General features: G+C 43.2%; 1 protein-coding gene across 1 annotated transcript; it reads left to right on the forward strand.

Moving 5' to 3' along the window:
• The first annotated feature begins 433 nt into the window (after positions 1-433).
• On the forward strand, positions 434-22959 carry LOC139541044 (mesoderm induction early response protein 2-like). Its single transcript, XM_071345212.1, is given in 13 exon segments — positions 434-546; positions 2306-2425; positions 2428-2456; positions 6443-6568; positions 7547-7661; positions 8495-8598; positions 8710-8779; positions 8902-9053; positions 9993-10074; positions 11037-11131; positions 11383-11513; positions 13661-13770; positions 17412-22959. Coding segments are annotated over 13 exon segments (1794 nt in total). The 5' UTR covers positions 434-443; the 3' UTR covers positions 17969-22959.
• Positions 22960-26180: the final 3221 nt, after the last annotated feature.

The following is a 26180-nucleotide window of genomic DNA, read 5'->3' on the forward strand; positions in this document are numbered from 1 at the left end:
ATGGGTAGACCATAATTCTTTACTAAACTAGATGACTGTCAATTCATTATTGGGAAAATATAGCCCATGATAATCAGATTGGCTACATTGGCTATTCAGGGTCATAGGTGAACAAACATGTGATATCAATTTCAAAGGACTACTTTACAAAAATCTGAACTGCAATCATTGTGCTTTGTTCCTTATTTTCAGCAACAATACCAGACGTCTGTGTGAATAGTACACGGGGTATTGTCTCATTTCTTTATTTTTTTCATGTAGTTTACTGTCATCGCGGTTGCTGAAACGTTGCAGCAATAAAATAGGGCTGCTGTTGCTGAGGCTCAGCGGCTGGCTGTACATAGGCTAGATTAGAGACATAGCGCTACAACATCCGGGCATTCCTCAGCCTGCGCAGAAACGGAATGGCGGAGGTAAGTGAGCAAAAAGGCTTGGGGAGGAACATGAGGACTAATGATTTTGAAACAGCTCCGCATTTGAGAGCCTCTGTCATCCTAGACGGCATATATCGATGTTGGCAATCGTATCAACGGGTTACGCAGTGTTGTGAGTTAGCTAGCCATGGGTTGATAACTAACGAAGTAAAATGGGGGTATTTTGTCCGTCTCGCCTCTCCGCGTTCTTCGCGTTAAAAAGCCATTCCCAATTTGCCAGATCGTGCGCTATAGAAAACAATGGGAGACCGGCTAGATGGTGGTGCTGAAGAAGTGGTCCAGGTGTGCTCCGTTATAGAAAGGCATTTTGACTACAAACTTTGAGAGAAGTCCGACTTATTTCAGATACTCTCTTGGTGTCTTTTCGGGTGAAAACGCAACCTCTAGAACTATTTCCTCTCTCGGGTCATTCGTGTGTCAGAGGAAGGAACGTTCAGCACCAAGTTACAGGAAAGCGCCCTGGCCCTGGTCAACGCGTCCTAAAGTGGAGTGGACCTAGCTTTACAAAGTGGCCATAAACGTCGGGCTACCAGGCTGTCACTAATGTATTGTTTGTGAAAGTATCCGACCAAGAGTTTTAAGTAGACCACTGCTCTATTTGCTTAAGGTCAAAAGTAACTCTTGAAAGTTGTTGTAGCCCTGAACTAGCTCACCTGATTGACCAAGTCAAAGCCTTGATGATTAGTTGACAAGTTGAATCAGGTGTGCTAGCTTTGGAATAGATCAAATACGCGGTGGAATGGCTGGGGGTCCCCCAGGAGATGTTTGAGAACCACTGTCATAGGTCAACTCGTCCTATCTTCATGGATTGTCTTTTTGGCCAAACAGTCACATTTTTGTAATACCATTAGTTTCCACTGTTGGATAAACTTTGACCGTTCTTTAATTCATGAGTGGCTGTAAGGCAAGTAGAAAGACTGGTAACACTTTACTTAATATGACAGTTGGGCCTATGCATTATTGGTTCGAGCCCTGAATGCTGATTGGCTGACAACCATGGTATATCAGACCATATACCACAGGTATGACCAAGCATGTATTTTTACTGCTCTAATTACGTTGGTAACCAGTTTATAATAGCATTAAGGCACCTCTGGGGTATTTGGTATATGGCCAATATACCACAGCTAAGGGCTGTGTCCAGGCACTCCGCGATGCTTTGTGCATAAGAACAGCCCTTAGCCGTGGTATATTGGCCATATACCCCCCCCCCCCCCCCCCACCCGTGCCTTATTGCTTAATCATAAACTGGGTTGTTAGAGCCCTGAATGCTGATTTGGCTATACCACGGGTATGACAACATTTCTTTTTACTGCTCTAATTACATTGTTAACCAGTTTATAATAGCAAGTCACGTCAGGGGTTTGTGGTATATGGTCAAACTCTGCGTTGTGTTGTGCATAAGAACAGCCCTTAGCCGTGGTATATAGACAATATACCACACCCCCTCGGGCCTTATTGCTTTATTATAGCTCTATAATGCATTTGAGGACTTGTCTTAAGCAAGTATGACAGGTCTTATGTCTTATTATCATCTCATAATGATCCTGACTAAATAAAAGTAATTTTGAATTGACAATTTGCTACATTAAGACATACCATTATAATCAGACATGAAAAGACTTATACATGCTTCAACAAGTAAGAAAGCATAATATCTGTGGGCATTATACCTGTACTGCTGCTCCTCAGTCTGTGGGTGTGTCCAGCTGTCCACTGTAGAACCAGTTATCAGCTCTCAATTTCAGTTGAAAAAGTGCGGTTCAGAAGAAGCCAAGGCTCAGCTGATCTATAATGGGATGAACAGGCACCTCTTGATCCTCCACCATGGTAACTGTGTGTGTGTGTGTGTGTGTGTGTGTGTGTGTTAGCTGGTTCGATGGGCTCTGGAGATCACAGACGCAGCCTAGTGGAGATCCTGAGGCAGGGCTATGAGGGGCCGGAGGAGGAGTCCAGGGCCCTAGTGGAACTGGAGAAGAGCCTAGCGGCCGCCCAATGAGGATGGCTGCACGCCCCCACACTGTGAGTACGGCTCCTCTGGCTTAAGGGGCTTCATTTATCAACCGTGTATAAAATTCTTACTACTGTAAATTCTGGCGTACGTGGAGATTCTAGGATTTGCATCCACAACAAACTGTCGCACGCAACATATATGCATGTTTTCATTGGTAAATCAGAGACATACTATATTTACAAACCCGCCTGGAAAACAATCTCCATTGACCTTTCATGGTAACAAAAGCACCCTCATTTGCTGTATGATTTGGAGATGTTGGAATTGGGCCATGATAAAAGAAAGCGCAATGGCAGATGTTATTACATTTCTGTAGAGATGTGGGCAAAATGTTTTAATCTTTTGCAGTGATTTTTTTCAAACTAAAAACGCATGCCGCCTATAGTGAGTGCCAAACACTGGCCACGCATTCTGCAAGACTGATGGTCCTTTTAAACACTGGCCACGCATTCTGCAAGACTGATGGTCCTGTCAAACACTGGCCACGCATTCTGCAAGACTGATTGTCCTTTCAAACACTGGCCACGCATTCTGCAAGACTGATGGTCCTGTCAAACACTGGCCACGCATTCTGCAAGACTGATTGTCCTTTCAAACACTGGCCACGCATTCTGCAAGACTGATGGTCCTTTCAAACACTGGCCACGCATTCTGCAGTACTGATTGTCCTTTCAAACACTGGCCACGCATTCTGCAAGACTGATGGTCCTTTCAAACACTGGCCACGCATTCTGCAGGACTGATTGTCCTTTCAAACACTGGCCACGCATTCTGCAAGACTGATTGTCCTTTCAAACACTGGCCACGCATTCTGCAGGACTGATTGTCCTTTCAAACACTGGCCACGCATTCTGCAAGACTGATTGTCCTTTCAAACACTGGCCACGCATTCTGCAAGACTGATTGTCCTTTCAAACACTGGCCACGCATTCTGCAAGACTGATTGTCCTTTCAAACACTGGCCACGCATTCTGCAAGACTGATTGTCCTGTCAAACACTGGCCACGCATTCTGCAGGTCTGATTGTCCTTTCAAACACTGGCCACGCATTCTGCAGGTCTGATTGTCCTTTCAAACACTGGCCACGCATTCTGCAAGATTGATTGTCCTTTCAAACACTGGCCACGCATTCTGCAGGACTGATTGTCCTGTCAAACACTGGCCACGCATTCTGCAGGACTGATGGTACTTTCAAACACTGGCCACGCATTCTGCAAGATTGATTGTCCTCTCAAACAATTAAAAAGTAAATGCTACAGCCCACACTTCTATGCAAAATACGAATTGTTCAATATTTTGTTTGTCAGTAGATGATTTTGTTTCCTTGGTGTAGGCTCAGAGATTAAATGGGCTATGTTGTGCTTCTATCTCACAACAATGCTGTAGCCTACACATACTTTCAAATATTTTAAATAGGCTACCAGTCTATTTACTTTCGAGCATGCTTGGCTATAGTATTGAATGAACGATTGATAAATCGGAATAAACCAGTCATGTCAGAAAAGGAGAGACATGTCCTGCAATATAATTATGATTTAGGCCTATATAATACAAATAAAATAACCTATGTGACCAACCGGCTTGATTCGGTCTTAAGTAGCAACATTTGAATTTTTTATTTTTTTTCATTGGTTAAAAGTTTAAAAAAAAAATGTATATCATACACTACAGTTGAGGAACAATGGGAAAGTAATTATGCTTTGAAAGTTGATAAACTTGTAACCCCACTTTTGAGAAAATGGCCCTTGAAAGTTTGGTACACCTACTGGAGAGCCCTGCTTTGTCTACACCCATTCAGCATTGTTCACACCCTCTTAAGCCTTAGCCAAAACCATCTCTTTAAGGATTCACATGCGAGGCCATATGCTAAACAGAGTGAGTACGACGGTAGTGTACTAAACAACCAAAGATTTCAAGACTAAAGGCTGGTTTATACTACGTCTATCGACATGTCTGTAGACAGTTGTCGGCAGGGACATCATGAACATTCTATTGTCGTCCGACATCAAACTTGTCGTTATGAAAAAGTATAAACACAAAAACGACAGGCTGCATGACATCAGCAGCCTGGTTGTCCAAAATAGCATAACTGGTGTATGTTAACACCAATAAACCCATCCGTTTAAAAATGAATTTAGTAAATGTCAATCTAGCAAACCAGGCAACTAAAAGCAACTTTCTAAATAATGTTTTGGTTTGTTAGCTAGCTAGTTAAAGTAAAGTTAGCTGGCTAGAGCCAGTTCAAATAATGACCATACCATATGGCTGACAACGTCTTAAATTTAGACAATTTGTAGTCATTATTACAGAAAAATAAACTCACAACAATATCAATATTTACAAGTTAATGGCGAGCTAATTACAGAAAATAGCTTATGGTTGTTAGTTTGACAAAATTAAAGCAGGGCATTCTACCGGAGAATTTTAGAACTTGGACACTGTCTCGTTGGCCTAACATTATAGCCTAATTTGACTTTGGTGCAGGTCATGTTGTTCTTCACATTACTGTCTCTGGTAAACACACAGTGTCAAATAAAATCAAAGTTTGTTTGTCACATGCACAGGATACAGAAGGTGTAAACGGTACAGTGAAATGGTTACTTGCATAGTGGAGTCTTTTGTTAAGACATGTAGCTAGCTAGCTAAACAATTATCCATAATCCCAATTCATAACGTTACTACCCTGCATGAATCTGCAGGTAGCTAAAACTAACCAACTAGGTTCAATGTTAGCTAGCTAGCTAACATTAGGCTATAACTAGCAATGCAAATGGCTCTGACTGTGATAACGTGCGTCTCGGTGAGAGATGTAGGAGTCAGGCGCAGGAGAGCAGGGATGTCTGAGAAGCGTGTTTAATCATATAGTCCACCAATACAAAAATGGCACAGATGAAAATCCCAAAACTACGCTCACGATACTCAGCAACTCGTGCAAACACACGGAGGAACAAACACAGTTCCGACACTTTACATAAACGTGCGTAAATCGTGAACACAACAAACATCAAATACAATCGAGCGCAATACACACAAGTCTAATCCCGCACGAACTAAGGCAGGCAACAGGTACCCTATATACACACAGAAATAAATGCAATTGAAACCAGGTGTGAAAAGAATCACAGACAAAACAAACAGAAAAGGAAAAAGGGATCGGTGGTGGCTAGTAAACCGGCGACGCCGACCGCCGAGTGCCGCCCGAACAGGGAGAGGAGTTACCTTCGGTAGAAGTCGTGACACTGACATCCAAATAATATTACTACACAGATCATACACGTAACGTTAGCTAGCTAGCTAACAGTGCGCTTTACCTAACAATGAAAACAACTTTCTGACAAATTAGAAATGCAGAATATCTTAAAATGTAGCTAGCTAGACTCTCTTACCTGTATACATGGTTCAACGATTTTCCCTCTCTGTCACGGATGCCATGGTTGCCCTTAGTTTGAAGATGTAATCCGGAGACAGGTGTTTTATACAACAGTGTGTTCTCGTTTCAACTCCCTCTGCATATTTGCAATGAAACGACAGAATTTTCTCCATCTCCTTAGCTATCATACTCTGCTTCCACCGGACATTCCACTGATTTCAAAACTCGGTCCTCCTGAAAATTAGCAACACTTTTGCAGTTCTTCGTGATTTTTTTTTTTAAAGCAGAATTATAAAGGATTACCTACACATGCTGAGCAGCTCATGTTATAGACAGACGGATGCTACATGACAGACCAATCCGAACTCATCTCTCGGCATGTCCAGCCCAGCCATTACCTCAGTCAATCATGGCTAGCGGGAAGGTTCCTGTATTTTTCCGTGGCTAAACCAACTAGGTTCAAAAGCCTCACCACACTGCACCCCTCCAGACCAGTAGGGAATAACATTATTCTATGTAATAGATTATCAATTATTCCATCATTCAAAATTATATCGCCCAATCCCACATTGACCCAGAGCGATCACTCTCTCTCTCTCTCTGTCCCCCTTTCTCTCTGTGTAGGGCAGTGAGATGCCCCTGGAGGAGCTGCTGGCGTTGTATGGCTACGAGGTGTCTGACCCCCTCCTACAGCAGGACAGGGAGCCCAATGAGCTGTCAGCCAGTCTGCCTGACATGACACTGGACAAGGTGAGACCTGGGTATACCTAGACATAGCTGAGACAGATAACTGAAAAAACAGCCAGAAAAAGCATCAGATCAAGGGTGCTGAGTCCCTCGAATTCCACAGTCCAGACAGTTTTTGTTTCTTCTTAGTACTTCATTGATTAATTTGTTAGTAATTGGTTATTGGTGCACCTACCTGGTTTTCCAGGCAGAAATCAATCAATAGTTAAAAGGCAAGGTGGAGTCTCTGGGTTCGCGCCCAGGCTTTGTCGCAGCCGGCCGCGACCGGGAGGTCCGTGGGGCGACGCACAATTGGGCTAGCGTCGTCCGGGTTAGGGAGGGTTTGGCCGGTAGGGATATCCTTGTCTCATCGCGCTCCAGCGACTCCTGTGGCGGGCCGGGCGCAGTGCGCGCTAACCAAGGGGGCCAGGTGCACGGTGTTTCCTCCGACACATTGGTGCGGCTGGCTTCCGGGTTGGAGGCGCGCTGTGTTAAGAAGCAGTGCGGTTGGGTTGTGCTTCGGAGGACGCGTGGCTTTTGACCTTCGTCTCTCCCGAGCCCGTACGGGAGTTGTAGCGATGAGACAAGATAGTAATTACTAGCGATTGGATACCACGAAAAAGGGGAGAAAAATTAAAAAATATATATAAATAATAAACTTTTTTTTATTTTATTAAAAGGCAAGGTGGAAAACAGGCATAGAGTAAGCTGTAATTGTCGTGGAGCTGTGTACTCCTGCATTCAAAAGCATTGCATGATACATGTTTTGGCATTGACATGATGTCTATTGATTCTTTCATGGATAATTGTTACTTGGTCCGTAAAGAAATTAGTTAAGACTGCCTCTTGATGGCCTGTCTTGTCTATAAACACTCAGAAAACATGACAATTACAGAATCACTTTCATATATCATAAATGCCATTTACTTTACTGTGTGTGATGCTGAGAGAAGGTAGTGGACTGTTCCATTGAGACAGTAATTGACTGTTCCATTCTTCCAGGACCAGATAGCTAAGGATCTGTTCTCAGGAGAAGATGAAGAGGAGTCATCAGCTGATGACCTCACTCCCTCTGTCACCTCCCATGCCTCCGACCTCCTCCGCCGCCACCTAAGAGGTACAACCAATGATGTCTTATACAGTATCATACTATATAATGGGTATGACACACTTCCTCCCTTCCCAGCACAGCTACCACTTTCCATTAACAGACCTCCACCCACCCAGCCCACCACTCAGGAGATTCCCCTTCCTGTCATATCACATCAATATATTTTTTTAAATGGTCCGAGTGCTCATTTATGGCAAGACTGATTTGTTGTACCGGGAAGGTGTTATTGGGTAGTATTATGAGAATGCTACATATTGGCAGTGGTGTAAAGTATTCAAGTAAAAATACTTTAAAGTACTACTTAAGGTTTTTGGGGTATCTGTACGTTACTTTACTATTTATATTTTTGACTACTTTTACTTCACTACATTCCTAAGGAAAATAATGTACTTTTTTCCCTGACACCCAAAAGTACTTGTTACATTTTGAATGATTAGCAGGCGAGGAAAATGGTTCAATTCACACATTTATCAAGAGAACATCCCTGGTCATCCCTACTGCCTCTGATCTGGCTGACTCACTAAACACACATGCTTTGTTTGTAAATTATGTTGGTGTGCCCCTAGCTATCAGCAAATTAAAAACACCAGAAAATGGTGCTGCCTGGTTTGCTTAATATAAGGAATTTGAAGTGATTTATACTTTTACTTTTGATACTTAAGTATGTTTAAAACCAAATACTTTTAGACTTTTACTCAAGTAGTATTTCACTGAGTGACTCACTTTTACTTGAATAATTTTCTAATAAGGTGTATTTACTTTTACTCAAGTATGACATTTGTGTACTTTTTCCACCACTGTATAGTGGTGTAACAAATGATCCCATTTTTGTTCTCCAGCCCATTCCCTGGCAAGTGGAGACAAAGGCACCTTAGTCAGCACCTCAGAAGAAGATTCAGACAATGATGACGACACCTCCATTCCCTCCAACGATGGACGCAAGGTGAGACACTGGGGACTACTGAACAGCGCTCAAATCCCCTACAATTACTCTTTAGGTAAATATAAAAACCTGTTGTCTGTGTGACTGAAACTATGGTTGTTCTTTTACCAGGACATCATGGTGGGCTCAATGTACCAAGCCAAAATCCCTACTCTCAGCCTATACTCAGACCAGGAGAGAGGTAACCCCAAATTTCCCCTTTCAGAATCAGTGCATATTTTGGATTAGTGTGTTGACACTTTTTGATTCGCCTCCGTCTCACAAACATCCTTATACCTGTGTCTCTCCATCTCCTGCTCCCAGTCTATGAGAATGAGGACCAGCTCCTGTGGACCCCAGACATGCTGTCAGGCCAGGCTGTAGAGGAGTTCTTACTGAGTGCCCAGAGATGGGGAGGCCAGGAGGGCACTAAAGACACCCTTATCACTGGGGACATAATCAAAGACAATGATCAGGTACTGTAGCGGGTTGGGGACTAAAGCAGGAACAGAGTGGGACTTAGTGGGGCTAGAGCTATACTGAACAAAAATATGAACGCGACATGCAAGAATTTCTATGATTTTACTGAGTTACAGTTCATAAGGAAGTCAGTCAATTTAAATAAATTCATTAGGCCCTAATCTATGGATTTCACATGACTGGGCAGGGGCGCTGACACAATCAGAATAATATTTGCCCTGCAAAAAGCCTTTATTACAGACAGAATACTCCTAAGTTTCATCAGCTGTCCGGTTGGCTGGTCTTGAATGATCCCGCAGGTGAAAAAGCCGGATGTGGAGGTCCTGGGCTGGTGTGGTTACATGTGGTTTGCGGTTGTGAGGCAGGTTGGACACACTGACAAGTTCCTTAAAACAACATTGAAGGTGGCTTATGGTAGAGAAATTAACATAAAATTATCTGGCAACAGCTCTGGTGGACATACCTGCAGTCAGCATGCCAATTGCACGCTCCCTCAAAACTTTAAACATCTGTGGCTTTGTGTTGTGTGACGACAACTGCTCATTTTAGAGTGTTTTTTTATTGTCCCCAGGACAAGGTGCACCTGTGTAATGATCATGCTGTTTAATCAGCTTCTTGATAATCCATCCACCTGACAGGTGTGGCATATCTTGGCAAAGGAGAAATGCTCACTTAACAGGGATGTAAACAAATTTGTGCGCAACATTTTGGAGAAATAAGCTTTTTGCTGTATGAAACATTTCTGTGATTTTTTTATTTTAGCTCATGAAACATGGGACCAACACTTTACATGTTGCGTTTATATTTTTGTCCAGTATACGTTTGTTGGCCAATTAACTTTGTTTGAATGTTGAGTGACTTCTACACAGTTCACATTGTGGTCGAGGTCACAGATTTCAGTCACAACTGTTTCCCCTTTTTTCTCTTTCCCTCAGGTTCTGTATGAGCTGGTGAAATGCAGCTTCAATGCAGAGGAGGCACTGAGAAGACTGCGCTTTAATGTGAAAGTATTCAGCGGTAAGACCTTTCACTACACATTTACTACTGCTGTCTAGTATGTATTGGCATCTTCTTGCGATACCTTACTAGTAACAACAACTCTATGAACTAATATCAATAATAACTCACTAGTGGAAGCGATTGATTAATTCAGCTCAATACAATGTTGGGGTGGTGGTGGTTGGTCCTCAAAAACAAAATTGTATTGAGTTGAATTAAGATCCTTCAACTCAATAACCACCCCTGTAAATCAAAAATGTGTTGTTAATGCTCTCCAGCTGTTTAGTCTCTGGATGCTACTAGTATTTTCAATTTCAGAGCATTTAAAAAAATATGTCCCAAATTTCTTGTGGGATCATGGAACTTCTTTGGTATCTTTGGAACTTCCTCTGCTTTCCCTTGGAAATGCAATTATTTGATAGACCTAACATGAACCCATGTTACCAACAACTTGAAGACACACTCATTCTATATAATGGCCTAGGTCAAATATGTAGGCTAAATCTCGGGGCTCATTTTCACAAAGAGTCTTATTCGTATCAGCAGTCCTACCCTGAAACCCTTTTTGAATATGGGCCATGGTCTGTCATCTTGACTAAGGCTATAAAATGTTTTTGATCCTGCATTTCCGTTGTGCACATCCAAGCTGGGAGTGTAGGTGAAAATGTAGCTAATTGTGCCCGCTCCAGTGTAGGCTGACAAATTATTTCAGTAACAACAACTCTCAACAACGCAACAACTCTCTAAATAAGACCTTGTCTCTGTCTGACCACCTCTATAGGGAGATTGTTTTGCGGTATTATAATATAGATAATGGAAATCATTGCATTCAAACTTTGTGGCGCTTATGGGGTGAATGGATTTACAGTTATCATCTTGACATGGTGAGTTACTATAATATGGCTGTAATATGAGTTACAAATAATTCAAGTCTCCTTTTAGGGTATATTCCCACCTAACTGCTGTTGTCTTCTGTGTAGAGGAGCTGTGTGCCTGGAGCGAGGAGGAGTGTCGAAACTTTGAACATGGCTATCGAGTTCATGGGAAGAACTTCCACCTCATTCAGGCCAATAAGGTGAGCAGAACAGAAACTTCCATCGTCAGGTTTGGGGAGAACCTGATTTGCTACAAAGCTGAAATTCTCTGTTTTTCAGTCATGACATTGACTGGTATCATACATTACCCCTTAAATGCAAATGTTGACAGCTGCTTCGTCATAACCTGAGGCGTACCTGTACAAACCTGCTTGTCTGCATTGATCAGACAGGAAACTCACTGATTTCCATACTGCAGCAAACAGTAAACCACACTGTGTTTACATGTCAGGTACGCACACGGTCGGTGGGGGAGTGTGTGGAGTATTACTACATGTGGAAGAAGTCGGACCGCCATGAGTACTTTACCCAGCAGACCACCAAGCTGGGTCGCAAGAAGTACAGTCTGCAGTCAGGGAACATGTAAGTAGCACTGCAGATATGAGACGGTCTCTCAATGACCCTTTCTCAGGGATGCAAACTAGTCACCTTTCAGCAGAATTCACCGTTTTGAATCCAAAATAGGTGACCTACGTGATTCGTGTAGATCTGATGAGGAAACTTTGGGCGATGGGTGTGGGGTGCTTTGGATGACTACTGGCTGTATGCGAACGAGTGATGCGCATTTGGAGCAGTACTGGCTGTATCCAAGGCTCAGCCAATCGTTCACATAAAAACAGAATGCAGGACACGACTGAAGAGAGAACATACGACCAATGTGCTAGTTACAGCGTCAGTGTGCGCTCTGGAAAGAGGCGTGGAAGGCAGTTTGACTGTTAATTTACAGCAGCGGGTCCCCTGAACTATAACGAAGAGGTAGGTGAGAAGCCTGACCACGGAGACGGGGGTGAGAAGGTGATGAAGCGTACTTCATGAGCTGTAACCGAAAACTGTCATTTGGAAAGTTTGAGGTGAGGGAGAAAGTGTGGTGGAACAAGTATTGTTAGCATTGTTAAGTATCTTGCTAGCTGGATCGAATTATCCGTTATAGCTTTCCAGAGAAATGTTGAGCAACATCAGCCAACTGAACTGATCAAATAATTGAGTTTATGGTGTGAAAATTAGCAGGCTAAAAAAAGTCAGACAGCTAACATCAGATGAGCTAACGTTAGTAACCTAACCAATTCGCTCGCTATAGTATTAACTGGTAACGTTAACGTTATACGACTCCTTGCCGTTCCTCAAGTTATAACTCGTTAGTTACTTACTGGACCCTGGCGATCTGTGTGAAATGTTAACGTTAACTAACTTAACGAACGAACTACTATCTGTGAACTAATGTTTTCCCACTACAGTAAGTTATGTGGTTCATTTTCAGAATGAGAGAATTAGGTGAAAATGAGGCGTTGCTTGTTGAACAGTTAAGTGGAGCTGGGCCTGGCTTAAACTGGGTGCCACTATAGAGGTAAACTGGATGCCACACACTTTCCCTCTTTCTCACTTTTTCAATAGAGTGAATAAAAAGGGGTATGCCAGGTGTACTCTCTGCCTGAAATAAGATCAATTATGCCAACAAAGGGTATCATGCTCTGCTGGCACATTGTAATTGGCAGTAATTGTACAATGTAATAATATGCAGTGTAGCCTAAAGATGATTGCTTTTGTTGTGTTGAACTTGACAGTAACACTTGTGTGAGTGAGGGGGGATTATTACATTTTTTACTCAGTGAACATTATTTTTGCACACATGTAGCCTTGTGCACTTGATCGATGTCTGCTATAGTGACCACTAGAATAGAGCAAAAATAGAATGCCTATTTGTTTCATTCTATTTCTACTTCAGATGTTTTTTTCCCAAGTGCAATATTTAGATGTGTGTGGTCACAAGTGTTCTATTATAAAGGCTGTCATGGCTAACTGCAATATTAGTGTATTGTTTTTTTTTCTTCTTAAGACTTGAGTGTCATTTGCAGTAAAGTCTAGGCAACACATATCATTGGAATGCTTCCTTTACATTTTTTAGCTGTGTGTTAGGTTCACATTAACCACTTTTTATTTTACACACAGAGACTGATCATGTAGATCATATTCTTTGTTTAATTAGTTAAAACCTACATTTCCCACTGGCAGGGATTTTTTGCATGTTTCAGTGCAAAAAATAAAAAGTGTCACCTTTTTGGGCCCTCACCAGTTTGTATCCCTGCTTTCTAGACTTGACACTCAAGCTGCATTTAAATGTCGGCTAAATTAGCACATGCCCCCATCATGTTGTTGTTGTTATGATCTTCTCCTTGGCATGACATTGTTCTCAGAATATATTATTTAAATATGGTGTAGGAAAAGGAAAAGTGGACACAGTGTGGACACAGTAGACATATCTTTACCATGATGGGAATGTGACAGGATCATCTTTATCAGAACAGGAAAGCTGCATGTAAACAACAGGTGTAGAGACAAGTAAACAATATAACCTCCCAATTGTCATTGTTTTCAGACCAGAGATTTGTATTATGTTTAGCTCATATCATGCTGGGAGTTTGAAACTCAAAACGGAAATGAATGTTCTTCTTGGACAAGTTCATGTGCAGTTGGGACTGTTTACACAAGTTTCCTACTGTGTTGTCTTCCAGGGAGGATGGTGAGCAGGATGGAGAGCAGGATGGAGAGGTTGGGGAGATGGAGGGGTGCTCCCAGATTGAGCCCCACTCACCCCCACCAGTCATGGACCTGGACAAGCAAGGTAACTCCTGGTCCCTAGCCGTAGTCCCAGCCCCAGTCCTATACCTCAGCTCTGGCCCTGATTCCTGCATCAGATAATTTTACTGAGACCGACAGACCACAAACACTACAGCTTGTTTGAAGGACTGCGGTCAGAAGAGTTAGCTAGAACCATAAGTGATAGTTGTATGCCCTCTCCTCTGAAGTCGCAGGAATCAACTAGAGGTTGACCGATTATGATTTTTCAACGCCGATACCGATATCAGTTATTGGAGGACCAAAAAAAGCCAATACCGATTAATCGGCCGATTTTTTTTAAAATATTTTTAAATAAAACAAATAATTTGTAATAATGACAACAATACTGAATGAACACTTATTTTAACTTAATATAATACATCAATAAAATCAATTTAGCCTCAAATAAATAATGAAACATGTTCAATTTGGTTTAAATAATGCAAAAACAAAGTATTGGAGAAGAAAGTAAAAGTGCAATATGTGCCATGTAAAAAAGCTAACGTTTAAGTTCCTTGCTCAGAACATGAGAACATATGAAAGCTGGTGGTTCCTTTTAACATGAGGCTTCAATATTCCCAGGTAAGAAGTTTTAGGTTGTAGTTATTGGATGTTCTTATAGGCACTTTAGTATTGCCAGTGTAACAGTATAGCTTCCGTCCCTCTCCTCGCCCCTACCTGGGATCGATCCAGGAACACATCGACAACAGCCACCCTCGAAGCATCGTTACCCATCGCTCCACAAAAGCCGCGGCCCTTGCAGAGCAAGGGGAACAACTACTCCAAGTCTCAGAGCGAGTGACGTCACCGATTGAAACGCTATTAGCGCGCACCCCGCTAACTAGCTAGCCATTTCACATCGGTTACACCAGCCTAATCTCGGGAGTTGATAGGCTTGAAGTCATAAACAGCTCAATGCTTGAAGCATTGCGAAGAGCTGCTGGCAAAACGCACGAAAGTGCTGTTTGAATTAATGCGTACGAGCCTGCTGCTGCCTACCATCGCTCAGTCAGACTGCTCTATCAAATATCAAATCATAGACTTAATTATAACATAATAACACACAGAAATACGAGCCTTTGGTCATTAATATGTTGGATCCGGAAACTATCATTTCGAAAACAAAACGTTTATTCTTTCAGTGAAATGCGGAACCATTCCGTATTTTATCTAACGGGTGGTATCCCTAAGTTTCAATATTGCTGTTACATTGTACAACCTTCAATGTTATGTCATAATTATGTACAATTCTGGCAAATTAATTACGGTCTTTGTTAGGAATAAATGGACTTCACACAGTTCGCAACGAGCCAGGCGGCCCAAACTGCTGCATATACCCTGACTGCTTGCACGGAACGCAAGAGAAGTGACACAATTTCCCTAAATATAAGAAATGAATGTTAGCAGGCAATATTAACTAAATATGCAGGTTTAAAAATATATACTTGTGTATTGATTTTAAAGAAAGGCATTGATGTTTATGGTTAGGTACATTGGTGCAACGACAGTGCTTTTTTCGCAAATGCGCTTGTTAAATCATCACCCGTTTGTCGAAGTAGGCTGTGATTCAATGAGAAATTAACAGGCACCGCATCGATTATATGCAACGCAGGACACGCTAGATAAACTAGTAATATCATCAACCATGTGTAGTTAACTAGTGATTATGTTAAGATTGATTGTTTTTTATAAGATAAGTTTAATGCTAGCTAGCAACTTACCTTGGCTTCTTGCTGCCCTCGAGTAACAGGTAGTCAGCCTGCCACGCAGGCTCCTCGTAGAGTGCAATGTAAGGCAGGTGGTTAGAGCTTTGGACTACTAACTGTAAGGTTGCAAAAACGAATCCCCGAGCTGACAAGGTAAAAATCTGTCGTTCTGCCCCTGAACAAGGCAGTTAACCCACCGTTCCTAGGTCGTCATTGAAAATAAGAATGTGTTCTTAACTGACTTGCCTAGTTAAATAAAGGTGTATAACAAAAAAATTTACGGCCAAATCGGTGTCCAAAAATACCGATATCCGATTGTTATGAAAACTTGAAATCGGCCCTAATTAATCGGCCATTCCGATTAATCGATCGACCTCTAGAATCCACCCACTTGCTGTACCATTTCAAAGATATGTCATGCCAAATCACCCCATATCCACCTGTCTCTGTCTTATTACTTGAGTCTTATTATTTATTTTCTTGATTACATTATTTGTCTGTTTGATGGGTTGTGTTTATTAACATATGATTTAAAGCATTTTTATGTGTTGTTTTATGTGTCTGTTTTCCCATTGCTTTGTGTGTGTTTGTCTGTGGTGTTTCTACCTGTGTGTTGACATGGCGGTGCAGAGGAGGAGGGCCGACCTCGTCGCAGACGAACGCCCCGCTTTCTCTTAAAGCCCTGAGCTCACTACACACAGGCCACTCTAATCAGGCAGGGCCACCAGGTAAAGATTCTAACCAGGCAGGGCCACCAGGTAAAGATTCTAACCAGGCAGGGCCACCAGGTAAAGATTCTAACCAGGCAGGGCCACCGGGTAAAGATTCTAACTAGACAGGGCCACCAGGTAAAGAGTCTAACCAGACAGGGCCACCAGGTAAAGACTCTAACCAGGCAGGGCCACCAGGTAAAGATTCTAACCAGGCAGGGCCACCAGGTAAAGATTCTAACCAGACAGGGCCACCAGGTAAAGACTCTAACCAGACAGGGCCACCAGGTAAAGATTCTAACCAGACAGGGCCACCAGGTAAAGACTCTAAACAGGCAGGGCCACCAGGTAAAGACTCTAACCAGGCAGGGCCACCAGGTAAAGATTCTAATCAGGCAGGGCCACCAGGTAAAGACTCTAACCAGGCAGGGCCACCAGGTAAAGACTCTAAACAGGCAGGGCCACCAGGTAAAGACTCTAACCAGACAGGGCCACCAGGTAAAGACTCTAACCAGACAGGGCCACCAGGTAAAGACTCTAACCAGGCAGGGCCACCAGGTAAAGACTCTAACCAGACAGGGCCACCAGGTAAAGACTCTAACCAGACAGGGCCAGCAGGTAAAGACTCTAAACAGGTAGGGCCACCAGGTAAAGACAGACAGAGAGAGGGATAGAGGGGATGGGGTGAGGGAGGTCTGGGGACAAACTTCACTAACCCTACCTAGCTTATACTAACCCCACTGGAGTGCTTGATATGAGGTCAGGTTTTCATGAGGTCAAGTTTCATGTGGTCAGAACTAGAGGGTCTTTTCCAAAAGATTTTTGAGGGCATTATGATTCTCAGGCCAGGAAGTTGAAAGTATGAAATATAAAATACTAAACCATAATCAAATCTCAGGGCTCATGAAAATTATTTTATTGGAGGCTTAGCATTTTAGAAATGTTGTATTGGCTTCCTCTCAATACTTTCTGAATTGTAACCTAAAATGATTGATGAGTATTTTATTAACATTCTTTTTATAATTATGTTCTAATTATCTTACCATGTTTACCAGCTTTGTTAAATTGTACTTTGTCTGAAACTAAGATTTTGTGTGGAGCTGATTGTAACATTAAGGAGAAAAAAGGGAAACCACTGTCCAATGTCAATGCCAGTGATGACTCGATCAGTTACCATTGAGGTAGTGCTTGTTCAAGTCCTTCTTTGTAATTCTTCTCTCCTTGTCTAGATGCTGAATTGCGGATGGAGGTTTTGGAGCTGTGTGGTGCTCCTTGTCCCAGCCCAAGCCCACAGAGGGAGCAGCTGTTCAGACACTTATCTCCACTCCCCTCTCTGAAGGACCTGCAGCAGGAGCCCTCTCTGAACTGTCCTAGCCCGGTCCGCTGTCCCACCTCTCCCCCTGCCCAGCTCCACCCCTCCCCCCGGCCCAGCGGCAGCCCCACATCCTCCCCAGCAGAGCCTCATCTCCTGGGTTCTGGCTTCTACCAGCTGCAACTGGGGCCCTTCCTTCCAGACGGCCTGTCCATGGGGCCAGAGGGTGGGGCCTCTCAGAGGGTGCAGCTGGGGCCCTTCCTTCGAGACGGCCTGTCCATGGAGCCAGAGGGTGGGGCCTCTCAGAGGCTGCAGGTGGACTTCTCCCTGCCCTCCGTCCCCCAGCCCCCACCCTTGTCTGCCATTGCCCCATCCTCCTCCGTCACTTCTGACTTTGGGGCCATCAGCAGTTACCTGTGTCCCTCGGCCCTGTGCCCCCCTCCCGTCCAGCACTCCCGCTCTCTCACCCAGTGAGGGGAGAAAGAAGGGTGTCTTTACCCTGGAGAACATTCCAATAATGCCTGGGTAGTTTGTACTTCTAAGTACTGCCAGTTGAAGTTAACTTGGACCAGAGCTCACCCATGTGATGGTGTGAAGCTCCCCAGGAGAGAAACGGTATTTTTGCGCGGGAGATAGGCCTACCTGTATCAGAGTGTTTACTAGGGGACTCCCATTGCTCACAAGCACAATGGCTTACCTACCTGTCTATTCTGGAAGAGCAGGAGTTCTACAGAGACGTTCCCAGTTCTTAGACAATTCTTAGATATAATGTTGGGACTGGAAAAGCTGGTGGGCTCGTTGATGGCTCCAAGGCCAAAACAGTTAGCCTGATGTTTGTTGCAGTGGCCTCGTTCAGAGCAGAACTAGAGACTGTGATTTAACCTCCCTCACTGATTTCCCATCGTTTACTGGGAACAGTGAGCAGCAGACAGGCATGACCTGGAATCCTTGATGCTGTACTATAGCAGATGTCCACAAGAGATGTTCTCCCTCTCTATCAGTTCTGATAAGGCTGTTTTTAGAAGCAGGGTTCAGTCTGCACTTGTATGACTTATCACCACTCTGACTGTGGATCTCTTAGGTAGGATCTGCCTCCCTGGTTCACTGTGAGAGATTCCACATCTACAACTGAAACTGAAGGTTTTGTATACAGTACGTTTAAGAGGAAAGATCTGTATAGGAATACCATGAAACTATGCTTTTGAGATTGTCACAATGTTTTTATTTTGTTGTTATTTGTTCCCAGTTGTTCAGGTATTCATTGGCAGGTTTGCAATAAGGAACCTGAGTTTGTGATGGGAGTCCTTGTGTTCTCTCTTTCCAGTTTATGTTGACGTTTAAAGGTCTTGTACAGTACCAAACTCCCACAATTGCCTGACAACCACGGAAGGCACATTAGCGTGTGTTTTGCGCATTATTGTACATGCTACTGTAGGTAAGTCACTGAATACACAGGTACTGTAGCCTCTGGCTTCTTCCCTGTATCTCAACTCCAGTTTTTGTGTGATTTAAGGTTTGAATATTGCCCTGAACCACCCATCCGACCTTGTGGATAACAGTCATTGAAAAAGCCCAACGGCATTGAAGGACATCGACCCAAAAGGGGTGTGTTCAGAAGGGTGAAACATTATGAACATTGCAGATGGAGAATGTGATATACAGAGCTAACACGCTTGCTTATTCCGTACCGTTGCACCCTCCTGAACAGACGCCATTTTTCACTGATGCTGTACTGTATTCTGCCACTAGAGGACCTTGGCTGTCGCTTAGTCCGAAGAGAGCCTGCCTGCCTGCTTTGTTCCCCCTGCTCAGGGGGAGAGAATCTGTCCCCTGTGCTCTCTGTCCCGACGGCAGGAAAACTCAATTTATTTATTTATTCCCCATTTTCTATTTTTATAGGTGGGGTTTTCCCTCTACTCCCTGCTCTGACCTGAGCTGTTCTAGATCTGTTTGTTTTTGTTCAACCGTTTACAGGAGGTTCTGGACGTTGACTATCGGGACAGGAAGGGGAGTAGAAACACTGCCTTTTGTTTATTATTTTTTAGCATTTATATCATACTGCTTCTGTTTATATTGGTTTGTAATTATAATTATTATATTTTGTTTTTTAAAAAGTACAAACAAAATATATTAAACATTTTGACAATTAATGAAAGTCATTGCACGCATACACACACCAGTACTTGAATCTTAGTCTTGTGTGCAAATCTGTTGAAAAATACTTTAGTACTTCAATTCAATTTCCAACAACATTGTATCCACATGAATCTCTTGTGGACAGACTATGTATCTGACCAAATTATGCAAGATTTTAATTCTGGGCTAACCAAGATTGTACCAAAATGTTTTTACATATCCTGTGATTGGGTGGTGCCAGTATAGTAGCTGAATAACCCACACTGTGGAGATCTGTAGTGATTCAGAAACTTGGTTAACCCGGAACTCACACTGAATAACCCAGTAGCTGAATAACACATACCCAAACAAATCTCCACAGTACTCATGTACTGGCCTTACACTATGCCTACAATATAACCAGGCTTCAAATTCAACTGGATATTCTGTACATTTCTGCATTACATTATTTTGAATCAGGATCTGGTTTATTTGAACTGATGCAACAGAGAGCAAGAAATTACAGGCTTACTTCCTCAAAGGTAAACTCATTCATTATTCTTAATTCCTTGGAAAGTGACTAAGTGACTGACAGGTGAACACCTAGCAAGAAGCGATAACCATTCATTAGGAAATGTGGGAGGGATATGGCATCCACTAATTCCCATACATTGTTTTTCTAATGTGAGCTGTGATCTGTGATCCACAATTTGATAAACAAGATAGTGAGCTTGGTATGTGTAGCCTATTGGCCCACTGTATGAGAGGCTACTACAGGACATTGTCATAACTGGGGGGGGGGGGGGGGTTCTTGGGACTGTCACACATCTCTACACACTGTCTACACAGAGCTCTGTGTCGTGTGACTCCGAGTACACCATGCGTGGTAGCGGACCCCTTTCTAATGAGGCGTGTTGAGATTTGTTTACACAGGCAAGACAAGCTTCTTATAACCCATATCTCAGGCCAATGAGAGGGTTCAGATAGGCAGACTCGGGGTGCTGGAGGTATAGGGATTCACCTTAACTCAGGCTGGACGACAGGAGTCTGGCACTAATGGCTCTTCTTGTAGGGCTTCATATTTGCACTGCTTCAGGTGAGAATTTGTCTTACTTTTCAGAGTGGTGGTTCTACAGGCATTGGAAGTTGGAACAAGTCTTGCTTCTCTTAAAAAGACTAGCTATTTAAGAGCCCTTGATGGACTAGGTGTTGTGAAATTGGCATGCTGCTACCTCGACAGGGTTTCTTTCTTATCAGAGTGTAGGCTAGACCCTCAATAACCTGAAGTAGGCTAGGTTACAGCAGTCTGTTTCATGGACTCACGGACAGAGCTATGGATACAAGGATTGACCATTAAATACAAATGATACAAACAAACACGTTTATATTTTGGGCTCTGATGAAGCATCTGGTATATATATTCAAGAATCAATGGGTATATATTAATGTACTGTAGCAACTGCAGATTTCCCCTTTAAATGAATTCAGGACCTTAATTCAGAGCTTGGTTGTGGAGGAATGCAATTGTTTTGGATTGTTTTATTTTCATTGTGTTTTTTAAAATAATTTTGTAATGTATTGCTTTTTTGTGTTTTATGTTTCCACATGTTGTTTCTTGATTTTGTGTTGTCTTTCAGGATATACAGTGAGGGGGAAAGTATTTGATCCCCTGCTGATTTTGTACGTTTGCCCACTGACAAAGAAATGATCAGTCTATAATTTTAATGGTAGGTTTATTTGAACAGTGAGACACAGAATAACAAAAAAGAAAATCAAAAGTGTTATAAATTGATTTGCATTTTAATGAAGGAAATAACTATTTGACCCCTCTGCAAAACATGACTTAGTACTTGGTGGCAAAACCCTTGTTGGCAATCACAGAGGTCAGACGTTTCTTGTAGTTGGCCACCGGGTTTGCACACATCTCAGGAGGGATTTTGTCCCACTCCTCTTTGCAGATCTTCTCCAAGTCATTAAGGTTTCGAGGCAACTCAAACCTTCAGCTCCCTCCACAGATTTTCTATGGGATTAAGGTCTGGAGACTGGCTTGGCCACTCCAGGACCTTAATGTGCTTCTTCTTGAGCCACTCCTTTGTTGCCTTGGCCGTGTGTTTTGGGTCATTGTCATGCTGGAATACCCATCCACGACCCATTTTCAATACCCTGGCTGAGGGAAGGAGGTTCTCACCCAAGATTTGACGGTACATGGCCCCGTCCATCGTCCCTTTGATGCGGTGAAGTTGTCCTGAACCCTTAGCAGAAAAACACCCCCAAAGCATGTTTCCACCTCCATGTTTGACGGTGGGGATGGTGTTCTTGGGGTCATAGGCAGCATTCCTCCTCCTCCAAACACGGCGAGTTGAGTTGATGCCAAAGAGCTCCATTTTGGTCTCATCTGACCATAACACTTTCACCCAGTTGTCCTCTGAATCATTCAGATGTTCATTGGCAAACTTCAGATGGGCATGTATATGTGCATTCTTGAGCAATGGGACCTTGTGGGCGCTGCAGGATTTCAGTCCTTCACGGCGTAGTGTGTTACCAATTGTTTTCTTGGTGACTATGGTCACAGCTGCCTTGAGATCATTGACAAGGTCCTTCCGTGTAGTTCTGGGCTGATTCCTCACCGTTCTCATGATCATTGCAACTCCACGAGGTGAGATCTTGCATGGAGTCCCAGGCTGAGGGAGATTGACAGTTCTTTTGTTTTTCTTCCATTTGCGAATAATCGCACCAACTGTTGTCAGCTGCTTGGCAATGGTCTTGTAGCCCATTCCAGCCTTGTGTAGGTCTACAATCTTGTCCCTGACATCCTTGGAGAGCTCTTTGGTCTTGGCCATGGTGGAGAGTTTGGAATCTGATTGACTGATTGCCTCTGTGGACAGGTGTCTTTTATACAGGTAACAAACTGAGATTAGGAGCACTCCCTTTAAGAGTGTGCTCCTAATCTCAGCTCGTTACCTGTATAAAAGACACCTGGGAGCCAGAAATCTTTCTGATGGAGAGCGGGTCAAATACTTATTTCCCCTCATTAAAATGCAAATCAATTTATAACATTTTTGACATGCGTTTTTCTGGATTTTTGTTGTTGTTATTCTGTCTCTCACTGTTCAAATAAACCTACCATTAACATTATAGACTGATAATTTCTTTGTCAGTGGGCAAACGTACAAAATCAGCAGGGGATCAAATACTTTTCCCCCTCACTGTAGGTCTCATTTGATGGCGCTGATAGACATGGCCGCTCTGTTTCTGGCTCCTAAGCAACTTTGTTACAAGCATTACGCTACACCCACAATAACATTGTTAAATATGTGTATGCCGACCAATAAATTTTTTTGGGGAAAAGAGATTAGTTAATCTCAACATGACTTCCTGGATATATAAATGATATAGACTAAATAGATAATTACATTAATAAGGAATGCACAGTAACATCCGGGAGTATATCAGAAAGGGCTATAATTTGTTGGTATTTCTTGAGAGCTCTCTAAAAGGAGAGCTGTGGTTTGTTCAGCCAATGACAAGCAATAACATATAGAATGTGCTCTTCCCATTTGTGATTTAATAGTGAAACATTATTTCTACACACCTTTAATCATCTATATCCTCTCTTTTCCGTCTGGTCCATGCAGAGTTCTCCCTCAGCCCTAGCAAGCCTCAGTGTGTCTTCATGGCCTGGGCCAATGTGACCTGCTACTGGACACCTGGACAGGGCTCTCCCCCAGACACACACTACACACTGTAGGTCAATATGTAAGATGCCATCACATACTACTGCACAAGTAACTGCTTGTGATTATATTAGGCCCCTCCCAAGTGGCACAGCGGTCTAAAGCGCTGCATCTCAGTGCTAGAGGTGTCACTACAGATCTTGGTTTGATTCCAGGCTGTATCACAACCGGCCGTGATTGGGAGTCCCATAGGGTGGCGCATAATTGGCCCAGCATTGTCCGGGATTAGGGTTTGGCTGGGGAAGGCCGTCATTGTATATAATAATTTGTTCTTAACTGACTTGCCTAGTTAAATAAAGGTTAAATAAAAAATAGACAGCATTAGTTAGAAATAAAGGCCAGTAAATCCTTCAACATGTATTTCCCCAACCATGAGGGAAACAAAGGCAGACTGACATGTTCCAGCACTGGTGCCACCACAGAATGATTCATTCTAAACTCAGCAAAAAAAGAAACGTCCCTTTTTCAGGACCCTGTCTTTCAACAATAATTCGTAAAAATCTAAATGACTTCACAGATCTTCATTGAAAAGGGTTTAAACACTGTTTCCCATGCTTGTTCAATGAACCATAAACAATTAATGAACATGCACCTGTGGAACGGTCGTTAAAACACTAACAGTTTACAGACGGTAGGCAATTAAGGTCACAGTTATGAAAACTTAGGACACTAAAGAGGCCGTTCTACTGACTCTGAAAAACACCTAAAGAAAGATGCCCAGGGTCCTTGCTCATCTGTGTGAACGTGCCTTAGGCATGCTGCAAGGAGGCATGAGGACTGCAGATGTGGCCAGGGCAATAAATTGCAATGTCCGTATTGTGAGACGCCTAAGACAGTGCTACAGGGAGACAGGACGGACAGCTGATCATCCTCGCAGTGGCAGACCACGTGTAACAACACCTGCACAGGATCGGTACATCCGGACATCACACCTGCAGGACAGGTACAGGATGGCAACAACAACTGCCCAAGTTACACCAGGAACGCATAATCCCTCCATCACTGCTCAGACGGTCCACAATAGGCTGAGAGAGGCTGGACTGAGGGCTTGTAGGCCTGTTGTAAGGCAGGTCCTCACCAGACATCACCGGCAACAACGTCGCCTATGGGCACAAACCCACCGTTGCTGGACCAGACAGGACTGGCAAAAAGTGCTCTTCACTGACGAGTCGCGGTTTTGTCTCACCAGGGGTGATGGTCAGATTCGCGTTTATCGTCGAAGGAATGAGCATGACACTGAGGCCTGTACTCTGGATGCCTGATCGAGATGGAGGGTCCGTCATGGTCTGGGGCGGTGTGTCACAGCATCATCGGACTGAGCTTGTTGTCATTGCAGGCAATCTCAACGCTGTGCGTTACAGGGAAGACATCCTCCTCCCTCATGTGGTACCCTTCCTGCAGGCTCATCCTGACATGACCCTCCAGCATGACAATGCCACCAGCCATACTGCTCGTTCTGTGCGTGATTTCCTGCAAGACAGGAATGTCAGTGTTCTGCCATGGCCAGTGAAGAGCCCGGATCTCAATCCCATTGAGCACGTCTGGGACCTTTTGGATCGGAGGGTGAGGGCTAGGGCCATTCCCCCCAGAAATGTCTGGGAACTTGCAGGTGCCTTGGTGGAAGAGTGGGGTAACATCTCACAGCAAGAACTGACAAATCTGTTGCAGTCCATGAGGAGGAGATGCACTGCAGTACTTAATGCAGCTGGTGGCCACACCAGATACTGATTGTTACTTTTGATTTTGACCCCCTCTTTGTTCAGGGACACATTATTCAATTTCTGTTAGTCACATGTCTGTGGAACTTGTTCAGTTTATGTCTCCAGTTGTTGAATCTTGTTATGTTCATACAAATATTTACACATGTTAAGTTTGCTGAAAATAAACGCAGTTGACAGTGAGAGGACGTTTCTTTTTTTGCTTATTACTATGGGAGCCAGAGGAGGCTGGTGGAAGGAGCTATGAGGACAGGCTCATTAATTGCTGGAATGGAATAAATGGAACGGAGTCAAATGTGGTTTCCATATGTTTGATACCACTCCATTTATTCCATTCCAGCCGTTACAATATACGCAGGTAATACACAGTGTCAAATACAATAGACTATACACACGTTTAACACAAATCTTACTTTACATCTTTAGGTCTCTCTCTCCCCTCATTGAAGCTGCCCACCCCAGTCCTCCCAAGCTCCAGTCTGTCAGCGGTGAAAGGCAGACCCAGATGCCTGAAGCTGCAGTTGACTACAAATTCCAGCTTCCCGGTGTCCAAGAACCGTATCTCCTCTGGTGCTCTGGTGTACTAGCTGCTGTACAGCACAAAGGAGCAGGTGTGTGGCCCACTGTGATCTCCAATCTGTCAGTTACTGTAGGACTATATAAGGTATAGAGTGTGATGTGTATAATATGTACAGTGCCTTATGAAAATATTAATACCCCTTGACATATTCCACATTTTGTTGTGTTAGACTCATTTCAAAAGGGATTAAAAGTGAAAACCTGTTTTTGGAAATGTTTGCAAATGTATTGAAAATTAAATACAGAAATATCTCATTTACGTAAGTATTCACACCCCTGATTCAATACATGTTAGAATCACCTTTGGCCTCGATTACATCTGTGAGTCTTTCTAGGTAAGTCTCTAAGAGCTTTGCACACCTGGATTGCACAATATTTGCGCATTATTCTTTTTAAAATTCTTGAAGCTCTGTCAAGTTGGTTGTTGATCATTGCTAGACAGCCATTTTCAAGTCTTGCCATTGATTTTCAAGGCAATTTAGGTCAAAACTGTAACTAGGCCACTCAGGAACATTAACTGTTGTCTTGGTAAGCATCTCC

The sequence above is a fragment of the Salvelinus alpinus genome, chromosome 16 (genome assembly GCF_045679555.1).
Source record: "Salvelinus alpinus chromosome 16, SLU_Salpinus.1, whole genome shotgun sequence".
NCBI classification, from domain to species: domain Eukaryota; kingdom Metazoa; phylum Chordata; class Actinopteri; order Salmoniformes; family Salmonidae; genus Salvelinus; species Salvelinus alpinus.